The sequence below is a fragment of the Stegodyphus dumicola genome, chromosome X2, assembly GCF_044657685.1.
Source record: "Stegodyphus dumicola isolate Sdum_Otavi_A_Nest chromosome X2, ASM4465768v1".
Classification (NCBI taxonomy): domain Eukaryota; kingdom Metazoa; phylum Arthropoda; class Arachnida; order Araneae; family Eresidae; genus Stegodyphus; species Stegodyphus dumicola.
In genome coordinates, this window is record NC_140781.1 from 40811297 (window position 1) to 40824843 (window position 13547).

The 13547-nt window shown below is 32.4% G+C and overlaps 1 protein-coding gene across 1 annotated transcript in view; it reads left to right on the forward strand.

Annotated features, from left to right (window-relative positions):
• Positions 1 to 13547, forward strand: part of LOC118188311 (transient receptor potential-gamma protein-like) — an 82762-nt gene that overhangs the window by 10366 nt on the left and 58849 nt on the right. Inside the window, exon 2 of the mRNA XM_035358724.2 lies at positions 1333 to 1516. Coding sequence (XP_035214615.1) covers positions 1333 to 1516 — 184 coding nt within the window. The remainder of the gene's footprint in view (positions 1 to 1332; positions 1517 to 13547) is intronic.

A 13547-nucleotide genomic window follows, 5' to 3' on the forward strand; every position in this document is an offset into this window, starting at 1 on the left:
GATGAATAAAATTACGAAGGTTATTGACTTTTTGGCAGCTAGAAGTGAAGAGCTATGTAGCGTAATTTAACCTTCAAAGAAATGCTCCAACCATAGCAAAATAAAGCAATTAAATGCAGATATAATGTACGCGGGCGTACCTTTATAGGAAGAAATAAGCATCGCAAACCACATGAAGCACAAAATAGGTCACTCACAAGTAGGGTAAGGGGCTCCTATCTGTTTACTTCAGGTAAATGGTAATAGATGACCCCTACATTTCTATGTAACATAAGATCACCAATTACCTGATAAGTGAACACATATAATAAATAGCCAGCATTGAGTTGGTAAAGTATCAACAATGTAATGTATCATAGAAAGTAATTCATGTAAATTAATTATTGTAAAAACACATGTACTTGCATACAATGAACTGATAAATATAAGTTGGCAATGTATCAGCATATGTATGCAGATATATCTAAAAGTACGTAGTACGCATAAGTATGCAGATGAAGCTCTTTTTTTTTTCTTTCGTCTTCAGATATATTTATGTCTTTTTTACTACTTTATATTCTTCTCAAATTTTGACAGCTGTTCGTAAAAATAAAATTATGTAAACAAGTCATGATTGTTGGCATGATCTATACACTAGAAATAAGTTACTTCTAGCCACCACAGTTTATAATGTCGTGATCAATTTTTACATGCAAATAACAATGTACTACTAGACAATAATATAATTTCTGAAAATCAATTAACATATAAAAACGTACGTTAAAACAAATAATGAATCGTCAAAATTGAGCTGTTAAAGTTTCAGCACAACTTTACAACAGTACTTATATATAAGCTCTGTAAACAGTTTTATAGTTCTTAATTAATTCTGATAGTAAACAGATCCTGTTTACAAAAATGATTTGTAACGTGGGAACAACATGCCTGTTTCTAATGCAATATATAATGTCCTGAAATATGTTGCCTGTACCCACTACAATAGATAACATCTTGAAATATGCACCTGCACAACTATGTATATCGAAATGTATATCATGTAATTTAATCCCTTACTTGAGCTAATTTAACGCTGAAAGGTTAGGAGTACCGTTGATGCCGCCGCCGGTGGCAGTATTTGTAGTGGTCACTGGAGTCACAATTTCCATCACGACTCGAGGAATGATGGCAGAATGTTGTTAGTTTTCTAGTTAGTGTGTGGGGCTAATACCTGCTTACTTAGGGTAAATATTAGGTGGCCCTCTCACTTCTACATAACATAACATAACATAATGTATAAAACCATACTAATAACGTAAAAAAAAACGTACTGATAATTTCTGCTTACATTTGCAGAAGAGAAAACGGACCGGAACTCTACTGGTTCAATTTCAAAGAAGTTCCTTCGCACACCAGGACAAACAGCAGTATCAGATGAAATTACGTCCCTAGACAATGATCAACGGGAATGCCAGTTAACTGTGTTCGAAAAGAAATTTCTGCTTTGCTCTGAAAGAGGTGATGTTCCTGCAGTTCGGGCGTAAGATTTCCTCCTTTCTTTTCTTTTTCTTTCATTATTTTTGCATTTTTATTTCTTCAAATCGTTACTGAAAGCTTTCTTATTAAAAAAATGTAATTCTTCATATCTCTTACGGTACATTTGAAACTTGCCTATGTTTGTCCGTGATACAGTGTCTTTAATATTACATTTCAGTTTGGCCAAGATTTATGATTTACCATTGTAAGGCCTTTGCTAACAGAATAAATAAATTTCCTGTGAAGTAAAATCTATAAGGCTCTAGGTTGTATGCAGTAGTCGTTGATAAAGTCATGAACTGTTGATGCACTCTTGTATCTTTCTAGAAATTTATTTACGACTGATGGACAGTAGTTACCATAAAAAAATTTCAAAATATAAAATACTGACATCGGAATCTAAATTTTTATTTACAATATATGCTCGTGAAATATAAAGAAAACAATGTATAGAAATGCAAGTCTAATTTTTCAGACGACGCACAGAATATAACTGTTTGAAGGTTAATAGAAGTGTCTCTTTCTATTTGAAATTATCAAGAAATGCTCTGGGTTTCGAATCCAGGCGAACGGGCTGGCTGCATGGGCGTTTTCGTGGTTTTCCACATGCATAACGTATATACGAGCCAATTTCAATGTTCTCTACGAAGGCATCCCTCCCTTTAGGCAGATAATTCCTAGCGTGGTTTGCTGTAATAAACTAAAGCAAAGCAATTAAGAAATGCTATTCGAAAGAAGATTGAAATTGTAATCAAAGACAAATTTTCAATTTTCACAATGCCGTTTGATACAATACAATTTAAAATAATTTGAATGTTTTGTACTGAAATTGATGACATACATTTGAATTGTTGTTATTTATAACTAATACATGTTGTATTAGTTATAAATAAATTTGTGTAAAGATACATTAAGTTAGAATAAAAAAGGGAAAATAACTTTTTATACTCTGACTTTTACTTTATTTCTTTCAAATCAATCCCATAAACTGGGGGTGAAATTCTAAGCCTGAAGGAGAAAAAGTGATAATTTACATAACTTTTAAAGTATCTAATTCGACAGAATGTATTTTATAGAACACGGCCAGTAAAGAAATGTGAATCGTAATTATCGGCACACAAGGTTGTTTAATCCATCGTCATTAACTTAAAAAAAGTTATTTAGTCGTACTGTAGCAGTTTCTAGTCGTATCTCTTTTGGCACTCGGTTTGCTATTTCGATGAATTCCCTATTTAGCAGCAAGCATGTTAATGCTTTGGTTCACTCTGAAGAAATTCTCTTAATGTGCAATTATTTCAAACCAAGATTTAATTTTTAATTAATAAATTAATTATTTAAGGATTAAGTTGTAAACTCAATTCCTGAAAATTCCAGCTAAAAATTTCGCACATATGAACTTTAATAAAGGTCGAATTTCGTACTTTAATTTTCATACGATTTTTATTTTAAAAAGTTCAAAATGCAAGTGATTTTGAGTAAATCGTATAGGACGATGCACGAATACTTAGCAAAATTAAGTTAATTTAAATCGCATTCTTTCACTATACTAAAGATGCCGTTAAATAATACAGTCGATAAATATGCTGATGACATTGCTGTTATTGTAAAATTGTTAAATCCCCAATCCGCTTTCAAAAAAATTACAGGATCATATTAAAATTGTTCATAAATGCAAATTATGAAAGACGTTTCTGAGATACTTAATGCTTCCAAGTGTTGCGTTCTGCTTTTTTGTAAACATTAAAGAAACTAAACTAAATTAACTATTAATTAACTATTAGTAATTAACTAACTCGAATGCAAAGGTATAAGTGATGAACAGTTACGAACTTTATGAAAAGTTGCTTAATGCTTCTAAGTGCTATGTTGTACTTTCTCGTAGGTATAAAAGAAACTATTCTGTGAACACAGATAGTTGTGTAAACGGAGAACTTTCTCCTGTTTCAAATTCTACTAAATAGTACCTAGGAGCTATCCCTGATAGTAGACTAGGAGCTATTCTTGAATAAGCTTCACGTGCTTTTTCGTATTCAAGGAAAATGTGAAAAATGCTTTGTAAAAAGCAAATACTGCATCCATGTCGATTTTCTGCTTAATTTTGAGAAATTGTAATCTAAGCATACGTGTGGAAAGGACTGTATTTTTTACGTTATTTACACTAGTCCTTTTGGACGCAGTTCCAACTTGGGCTACTGTACTCAAATCACAAAAAGGAAAAACTGATGTTCGGTCAAATAAAATTCTAAGGAGCATTGTGAATGCCCGTGCTTTGTGCGATCACGAAGATTAACCCTTTGCACTCCAGAGGTGACTCTCGATCACCACTCGGTGTGACGCTATAATTCGAGTTGTCACAAATGCTTATTTAGGTTTGGTTCGGCCAGTATCGCTTCATGTTATATTCAGCAATACATGTGTATGAAATAACTACCAACCTTTAATCTTAAATATGTTTTTTAGATTTATTGCTATATATACGTATTCGATGTTAGTTCAAACTCAACAGTTGTGCAATAGGAATATTATTTTCAAACTTACTGAACCCAGTAAGCAAGGAATACGATAAAGGAATCCGTTCAAATAAAGATGAATTCGATTGTTCACTGACGAAGAATTAAATTACGTCTATGAATAGACATATACTTAAAGCTAAAGAAGAAAAAAGCAGAGATGAAGATAGCGATGAAGCAAAAGGTGAAGTAATGATGGTGGATGAAGGTTGATACGAGGTGGATGACGGCAAAAAATCAGGCTAACAGATATTGAATGTGAAAGCGACAGTGATTCCATAGAAGAGACAGAAAATTCAGAATGGATAACGTGCACAGAATCCGAAGAAATGCCACAAAAAATACCGCTTGTATCCGAAAAAAGATATTCGGGAGCGTAAGTAACTTCAGGCATAAAAGAGCCATTAGATTTATTCAAATTATGTGTGAAATCATTTTAAGTTAGGTGTAAAAAATTTACCAAACATGCAGAAAATCATCTCAAGCTGCTCTCTGGTCTCGAAAGAAAAATGCCTCGAATGCAAAGGTTTAAGTGATGAACAGTTACGATTACATCCTGACTACATCACATACCTTTTTCATAAAGATATGAATTCTGAATTTTACGTAATTGCTGAACTAGTGGAACTACAATTGAAAACCTTACAGAAGATCCAAGACGGATTCAACAATCACAATCCTAAGTGGTGAAATTTATCTATTTGTGTACATTTGCCATTATTCTGAATTTATTTTCTCATATTTCTGAAGTTATGCATCATGCATTACTGTTACCTTTTGTGCCTATTTAATCTAAATCACCATATTTAATTAAGATTTTTGTTTAAGTTTATCGTTGCGTCGTATTTTTAATTTATCTGCAGTTTCAAGTTATTATCTGTTTGAATCATGTATACATATTTGACATGAAAATCCACTGCATTTAATGCGTGTAATTACTTCAGTTCCTTGTTAACCAGGACTGTAGCAGATCGAAGCCAGGCGATGCCTGCTTCGATCTGCTACAGTCCTGAACGTTTCTCTTTCTAGGTGTAATGGGACGAACTTAATTTTTCTTTCCTGTATATTTTCAGAGTGTAATTAGTTTTTCATCCAACAGCGAAAGTGGGATTCTACATTTCAATTAACCTAAAACTTAATTTTTGTATCCTTCGTGTTTTTGTGCTAAGCCCTAGGGTATAATTGGTCAAAGCATATAAGAGTTAACTGCCAGTATAAGACAGAAATTCAAATTTCTAAGTTTGTGGATTTCAAAATTTTTACCAATACAATCATACGACTGGTATTGACATATCTCGGGATTTTTACGTTTGATCTATCCCAAGAATCAAATTTAATAGTTTTAATAGTATTTTACCGTAGTTCACAATCTATTTGAATTTTACAAAATGGGGTACATTTTGAAGCTCGTCTAAGTTTGATGAATGTGGCCTTTTTAAGCTGTACCTAACGCAGTTCTTCCTTCTAAGATGCAAGCCTTCTAACTCTTGGATTATTTAAGGAACTACTCTTGTACTAGGTATTTTAACACTAAAAAAAGGCGAAATTAAACGAAGGTATTTTAAAGGAAAAAAACTGTGTAAAATTAATATTTATAGCTTAAGTTTTTCCGGCCTTTTTTTGGAAATGTACAAAATATGATTAAAAACTTAAATAAAAATAAGCGTGAAATAAAAACTAAACACAGAACAGCTATGTAGTGTAATTTTGTGTACGATAGTATCCTGATAGGGTAAAATGCTTTACTTGTACATTACCTATACTTACTTTTAATGATATAATAGAAATATAAAAACGTATACTGATTTATAAATGAAATAAAGGGCTGCTGTAAGATCGAGTTCAATTAATAATAAATGTAGTAGATTTTTTTCATCTCAGGATTGGCTGGAATTAGGATTATACCAGATTTTGGCAAAGCATAAGCATACAAGTACTATTTGCCTAAGGACAGAGGCGCATTGAAATACAATCTTTCAATAGAAGATCACTTGTGAAGAAAATGATAAAAATTGAACTGTGATTAAAACTTAAATTAAAATATCATAAAATAAAAACTCATCTGCAACAGAAGTTTCTACGCACGGTAGTATCCTAATAAGAATTTTTTTTAAGCTTTATGTTGTCTAGAGTATTTATTGATTCTATTTTATATCAGGAAACTGAATTGATTGAAATCAGGTTGGATTATAAGTAAGAAAAGGAGTTATTTTCCGAAATTGAGAATAAATTTCATGAATTTTTTTCATCTGTGGATAAATTGAGAATATAACTGTCAAGGCTGAGTTAGGAATAGATCAAACTGATACTTAGTAGGCTTCGAGTACTGAGTGTATTCTCTTACTTTCATTGTAGTCAGAAGCGGATCAAGCGAGAACTTAAAATAGGTCCCCTGGTAACATAATTATCTGATTAAGGACATGTGATCAAATTGTTTCTTAATGTAATGCAAAAAACTAATAATTTTATCAATTTCGCTTAAGAATAACAAATCGGAAATTAAAGCGATAACACTAATAAACTTGTTTGACTTCTTCTCTTTTTATTCTTTTTTCTTTGCTTAGAAATTATAATATGACCTCTTTCGGAGGTGCTGCACATAAATGCCATCAGTGAGAGCTTATATATAGAACCTGTCGTTCGCTTATAACCTTATATTACCCAAAGTCATTTTAATAGCGATTATTAATATTTAAAAAGTATTGAGAAAAAATTTCAGTTTGATTACAATTTGTAAAATAAAATTTACCATATATTGAAGCTATTTTTTGCATTTAAAGAAATGTTAGCTCTCATATTTAAATTTTCCTGCAATTACTAAGGTTACTAACCTTACTTTGCTACCTTAGTAATACACAAAAAAATTGCTTTCACGTGTTACTTTTCATTTTGTAGACATTTTAGATTAAAAAATAATACACTTTCCAATCTATAAAATGTGCGATTTTCTTTTTATCTTCCACGTATTATTGTGTTTATCCAAGTCAGATATTTAAAAGCAATACGCACTTCTTAATAATATTTGCTAACAAAGTTAGCCTTTATACCTCTAGTAGCCCACCAGTGGCCGAGCGGTAAAGTCCCTGAACACTGATAGTTCAGACCGAGGTTCGAATTTTGCGAACAGGCTGGCTGCATGGGCGTTTTCGTGGTTTTCTCCATCTGTAACGAGTTAATATGAGCCAGTTTCCCTTAGAAAGTCCTCCACGAAGGCATCCCTCCCTTCCGTGTAGTGCCTTAGGACGAAACACGTAAATAATAATAATATACCTCTAGTATAACTAATAAAATACATTTATAATGCTGTGCTTCAAGTTCCTCCTTTACAGATTTCTCTCCTATTTTCATCAATAATAAAATTAATTATAATATTAAGAAAACAAAGTTTCCTTACTTTTATTTTAATATGCAAATATTTTGGGGGAAAAACATACCTTTTGTAGTTACATTTCTCTCAAATAAAAACACAGTATCCTATCAAGAATATTTAATAATATCCCAGATTAATGGGAAATAAACATTCCCGAAGTGATTATTGTTAATTATTGTACCGTGCATCTTTAGATAGTACAGTTTGCAATGCAATTATTATAGTATACGTTGTTAAATAATACGTTCACTTAAAACAAGCTGTTATGATCCCATACCATATTAAGGATCAAAATTCATTCTTTGTCTAGTTAGATTATACAGCAAAGGTAAGCCTCTACATCTTTCAGTTTCTGCTGGTTACTAAAACAATAATAAATTACCAGTTTAAAAGTAACACATCTTCTATAAGAGTTAACTTAAACTGTCGAATATTAAGTAACTTTTGCGCAAATATTTTGGCTGGGTTTAGAAAGCGGTTAGTGATTTTAAGTACTATACCGAAAGTCCTGGGTTCGAATCCCGGAGAAGACATGAATGTAAATCGTCTGTCTATTCATAAGAGGCAACAGTGGCCCACTTATATGGTGCTTCTATAATAAAGAGATCACCGCTTAGTAATAACGTCTATAAAAGGCTAGAGCCCGCCATTGGGGGAAAAATTGTTATTTTAGAAAATCATAATAAATACTGCAATAATTTCATTTCGTGATTTTTTTGAATGTTAAGGAGCTAGTTTCCTTAGGAAGTCCTCCACGGAGGCATCCGTTTCCTAATGCAGATAACACCAGCGTGCTTTGCTCCTAATCTAATAAATCCATTCAATATAACGCTGCAGATCGGCAAACAAAACAGTTCACGTTTCGTAATAAATTGTGTTAAGTGCTTAATTACTTGCGCAAAGAGGAAAAAAGGCTATCATGTTAATTAATCACATTAATTAATTGTCTCGTATAACGAATTAGCGCTGAGCGGGATTTTCCTATATTTGGATATTAATTCCCGACTGAAAGGCTTTTATGTGAATCTTGAGTGAGCTTATAAGGTTATTTTCTCACTTCTTTCCGTATGCCTTCTTGATGTAAAGGAAAGCATACTCGATGGTATTCAAGAGGTCCAGGGTTCGAGTCCCTGGGAGGACATTACACATTTTTCCCGTCTTCTGCTTAATAAATAAAAAATAAAATAAAAACCTAACGCCTCTACAAGCTGAAATATAACTGCTGGAATATTAAGTAAGTTTTGCGCAAATATTTTGGCTGGGTTTAGAAAGTGGTTAGTGATTTTAAGTACTTTACCGAAAGTCCTGGGTTCGAATCCCGGAGAAGACATGAATGTAAATCGTCTGTCCATTCATAGGAGGCAAACATTTTAAAGCCATGTTTCAAAAGGATTAACAAAAATTAGATTTATTCTATTTTTTAAAACAGAATTTAGTAAATTCAGAATGTTAGGATCCCTAGCGTGCTGTAGATGAAAAATGGGCTGAGACTTGACAAATAACTCTCATGAGCATTGCTGTCTTTAAATAAGTCCAAAGGACAATAAACAAAACCGTTAAATACTAGGGTTCGAGTCCTGCCGAACGGGTTTGCTGCATAGACGTTTTCGTGGTACGTAAATACTAGGCAATTTTCCTGTACAAGTCCTCCTTAAAGTCTTCCCTTCTCTTAGGCAGAAGGCCCTAGTGTGCTTTGCTACTATCCACATAATACTCCAAACCACAGCTATGAGTTTGAACTCGCACTGAAAAAGTGAATAGAAAGCGTTTTGTAAGGCTGTTATAATGAATTATTCGCTAATTGGGGTAAACTGGAGTACAATTTGCTTGTTACTGTTATTGTTACTTATCTCATTTGTCTAACAATGACATCAGATCAAGCAGACGAATTTTATCGTGGCCAAGAGGTAATGGTTGCGTCTGTCGTTGGCTTAGATACCTTATGAATGATGGCATGAAATTTCTCAGTTAATTCCCGAATTTTGAATTAGAATCCCTTGGGAGACGAATCCAAGGCTCTTTCGACAGATCTTTCGCTTGTACAATATTTTAAGTGCTTCCAAAGACATTATATATTTGCATCCATGACTTCTCTGGGATTCGTACACGGGCTCAAAGTTATTAGCTGGCTCCCCTATCTCCATGCCAACAGGAGAGTTCTTATTGGTATACATTCTGACATTAAAGAAAGCATAGACACTAATAGCAGACTGGATAAGACGGTTGTACAGTGAGAGTCTGTTCCGTTTTCGACTCAAAAGAGAACTGATCGGCTGTAGAGGTGTTTTAGTGGCTTTCCCCATATGTACATACGGGATAAATTCACTTAGAAAGTCCTCGATGAAAACAGCTTTTAAGGCAGGTAGCATTTACGTGCTTTGCCGTATTTGACTAAACAAATAAACGAATGTCAAATCATGAGAGAAAAAGAAACTATGTGTAAATGAAAAAAACTTAGATGTTAATGACCAGTTTATATGTCGCTTTCTAACAATAGTCCTTTCATCTATTTGTAGGACTTGATGCCTTTCTACTAAAATACTTTTAACGAATAATTTGAATAATGTCAGGTATACAGCTCTCAGTGAGATGTTCATTGGCGATTTTGTAATACTAGTTAATTTTCTTATGGTGTTTTTAAGTGTTTAACAAATATCGTGTGCGCTTGAAGCAAATATATTTACAAAATTTAGGAAAGTAGGCAGCTTAAATCAAGCATTTAAAATGTACAGAGAATTCATTTATTTGTTGACACTCAGGAAGGATAGCAGACAGAAAAACCTAATTTTTCTTTAAGCGCTCGCCGAATTAAAAGAATGCTTTTCTAAAAGACAATATAGCATAAATCATTTAAAAAGTACCACAAAATTTCTAGAGAGTCACGAATTACTTTTATTGAACAGCATAGGGAAAACGAGATTGAACATTGAAAAAGGTATAAATAAGTAATGCAATCAAAACCCAAAGATCATCGCTCCCCTGACAACCGATGTAGCATGGGCCCCACCAGTGGCTGAATGGCTGACCTTTGAATGCTTGGAGTCGTACTCGGGTTCGATCCCAGGCGAACGGGCCGGCAGAATGCTTTCCCTATGAATGATGTGAAAATAAGCTAGTATCTTTTAGAAATTCTTTCAAGAAGGATTTCCTCCCGTAAGGCAGATAGCCCTCGAGAGCTTTGCCATATTTAAATAACCTAACCCAATCTAGGTGCCAAATAAAAAAGTATTTTAATATGTATGAATTTACATTTACATTTATACATTAAGTTGCAAACTTTTCATTTGAAACACGTTTCTGTATATACATTATCAAATCCAAATTTTCTCATAAATATATTTCTAGAAAATATAATTCTATTATTTTTTATATCGATCGTTTTAACTGCATATTATTATTTTTTGTTTAATTGGGGGTTAAAATAAGCTAAAAATAGTGATTTGTTTATCCATAATGCTGTGCACAATACATATTACATTATTATATAAATGATAAGAAACATAAAATAAAACTATCAAATACACTATCAAAAGTATATAAATAAATATACAAAATTTCACTCTTTTCAACCAGTTAATAATAAAGATATTGAGCTTTAAAACATGTTATATGTTTGGTATATTTTCATATTTAAAAGGGACTTGACTCCTTAAAGTATTTATCATTCTTTACACATAATATAAAAATTTTGTTAAAATCTATATTTGTGCAGTCCAGCAGTTTAAAATTTTATAAAAAAATTAATAATCAAAGTTGCTGTTCCAAATTATCCAAAGATAACCAAGACGTGATTTTGGGTGGAAAAGTCACTAAACCATACAAACTGCTAATACCCATTCAGCAAAGAATGTACTTTTGGTGAAAGTTTCTCTGCTTCTCGATTTGCGCGGAGTTGCAGTGTGTGAAGGTTCCACTAAACCACTCTCAGAATAATATGAGATATGAATATAGACAAAACTGGATATAAACTGGATCAATGTGGATATAAACAAAAGGGCCACACCTCCTTAGGCTATCAAAGCTTAGCAGCGCTGCGTCAGCTGTGGTGGAAGGAAGGTTCCTCTGCGAGGCAGCCTCGCTTCCAAATCCCAACATTCAACGATCATAACCACTCGGCCATTGGTGGGACCAAAACAATGGACGTATATGGCAGCTAGAAAAGTTGTCAGCTGGTGTAAACTGACGGCAGCTCAATTAATCTTGAGAGAAATCAAAGTCGAGGCTTTTCAATCGCTTCCTGGATGTATTAGCCACTATACAACAAAGAGCACAAGAAAGCAAATTCATCGGCACATGTCCATCTTAAAAAGTTATTTTGTAGGGAGCCAGTGCGCAACAAAGACACATGAGATACAAAATCATAGTCACCGTTGCATTACGAAAAGGTATTTTCTATGGAAGCACTACAAACACACGGGAGACAAATTCATCATCACCACTCCATGATAAGTTATTTTGTATGGAGCCACTACAATAAAGACACATGAGACACCAATTCATCGCCACCGTTCTATCATAAAAAGCAATTTTGCATGGATTGTACACACTTCGTTAAGAAGGCTTTAAATGGATTAAAAACCAAAGGAAAAAATGAAATTTTAACTGAATGCGAAGAAATATTGTTTAAAATACTTTCCTTTCCTTTATCTTTGGTACGATGTCTTGTTAGTATACACCCTTTGCACTTGAAGAACTCGTCTCCAGCACTCACAAAATTTGACGTTGCACTTGAAGTGTGTCTGCTTAGCTAATCAACAGTATATTCCACTACAGAATAATCAGAATGTTATAACTTACAGTTTAGTTTAAGTTTAACGTTTATTGATTTAGCACTTACTTGTCTTATTGACCGACTAAATCAAAAAATACGAATACACTGTGTCAAAACGCGAACTCAGAAAGAAACTTTTTAAGACAATAGTGTCGATGAATCTGTTTTTTTAATGAATACGGAAATTATTTAGAAAGCGATTGTTTTATGATATCAAGTTATGATTTTCATGACGGTGACATTATTTTATCAGTGAAAGGGAAAAAAAAAATATTCCAGACTAGTGATCCAAGCGACAGCAATGAAAACGTAAGATCAAAAACTATAGATAGTAAATATTACATGTACCAACCGACAAACAGTTTATGTCTGCGAAACATGGTGGTTGAAGTTTATATTCTGCTAACTGCACAAATAACTGTCATAATTTCAAATTAATAATTTCCAAATCATTCCAATTTAAAGCCAACATATAATTGTTATATTTTTTATATATTCCAATTTATATTATATACATACATATTAATAATAATAATTTTTAATGCTTTCCTTTAAGTTGTATTCATTAGTTTTTTGCTTTCAAATAAATCAAGTTGTTAGACATAAAGAATTAAAAAAAAAAAAAAAAAAAAATTCCACTCAGTATAAGCTTTAGCCAAGAAGTTCGAGGGGCAAATTGAATTTACTCACCTTTCGATGTTGAAATTGCTTTATTAGGTTACTTAACTTTTATTATACTTTAATTAAAAATTAGTGCATATACTTTTCATTTGTTTTATTACCTCGCTTAACTTTTAAGATATTTCAGTTCATTATTTTGCGATTTATTAATAATGCAAATAAATTTATTAATAGTTTTGCCTTTATATTTTATTTAATTTTAGTTGCTATTTTTTTATTGTTATTATTTATTATTATTTTTGTTCATCGTTCTTGATTACCTTCCATAAGGGTCCCGACACTTCTAATTTTAAAAATTAAGCTTAGCGTAATGCTATTGAATTTTATTATCTAAGTATGAAATGCAATTATGCTAAATTCAGTGTATAAAAAGGAAGTTATGATTGTTGAATTATATCCTTATTTCAAATATCTTGGAAATTTTATGAAATAGAAGCTATGCATTTTAACATTTCTAACATTTTATTTTTTAAATATGAGTTCTCTACGAAAGCCCATTATTGCATTAAACATTAAAAAAAAATCATCCAAAAATAATTCCTTTATTTCCATCACTGTACGATCTCACTTTCTCTTAAAATAAATAAAACAATCAAAATAGAGTTATTTCAACAATCAAAATAGAGTTATTTCACTGGCAATACTTATCCTACTCCAAACTAGAGTATAAACTATTAGTTTATGTTCTGCTCCATAGATGGCA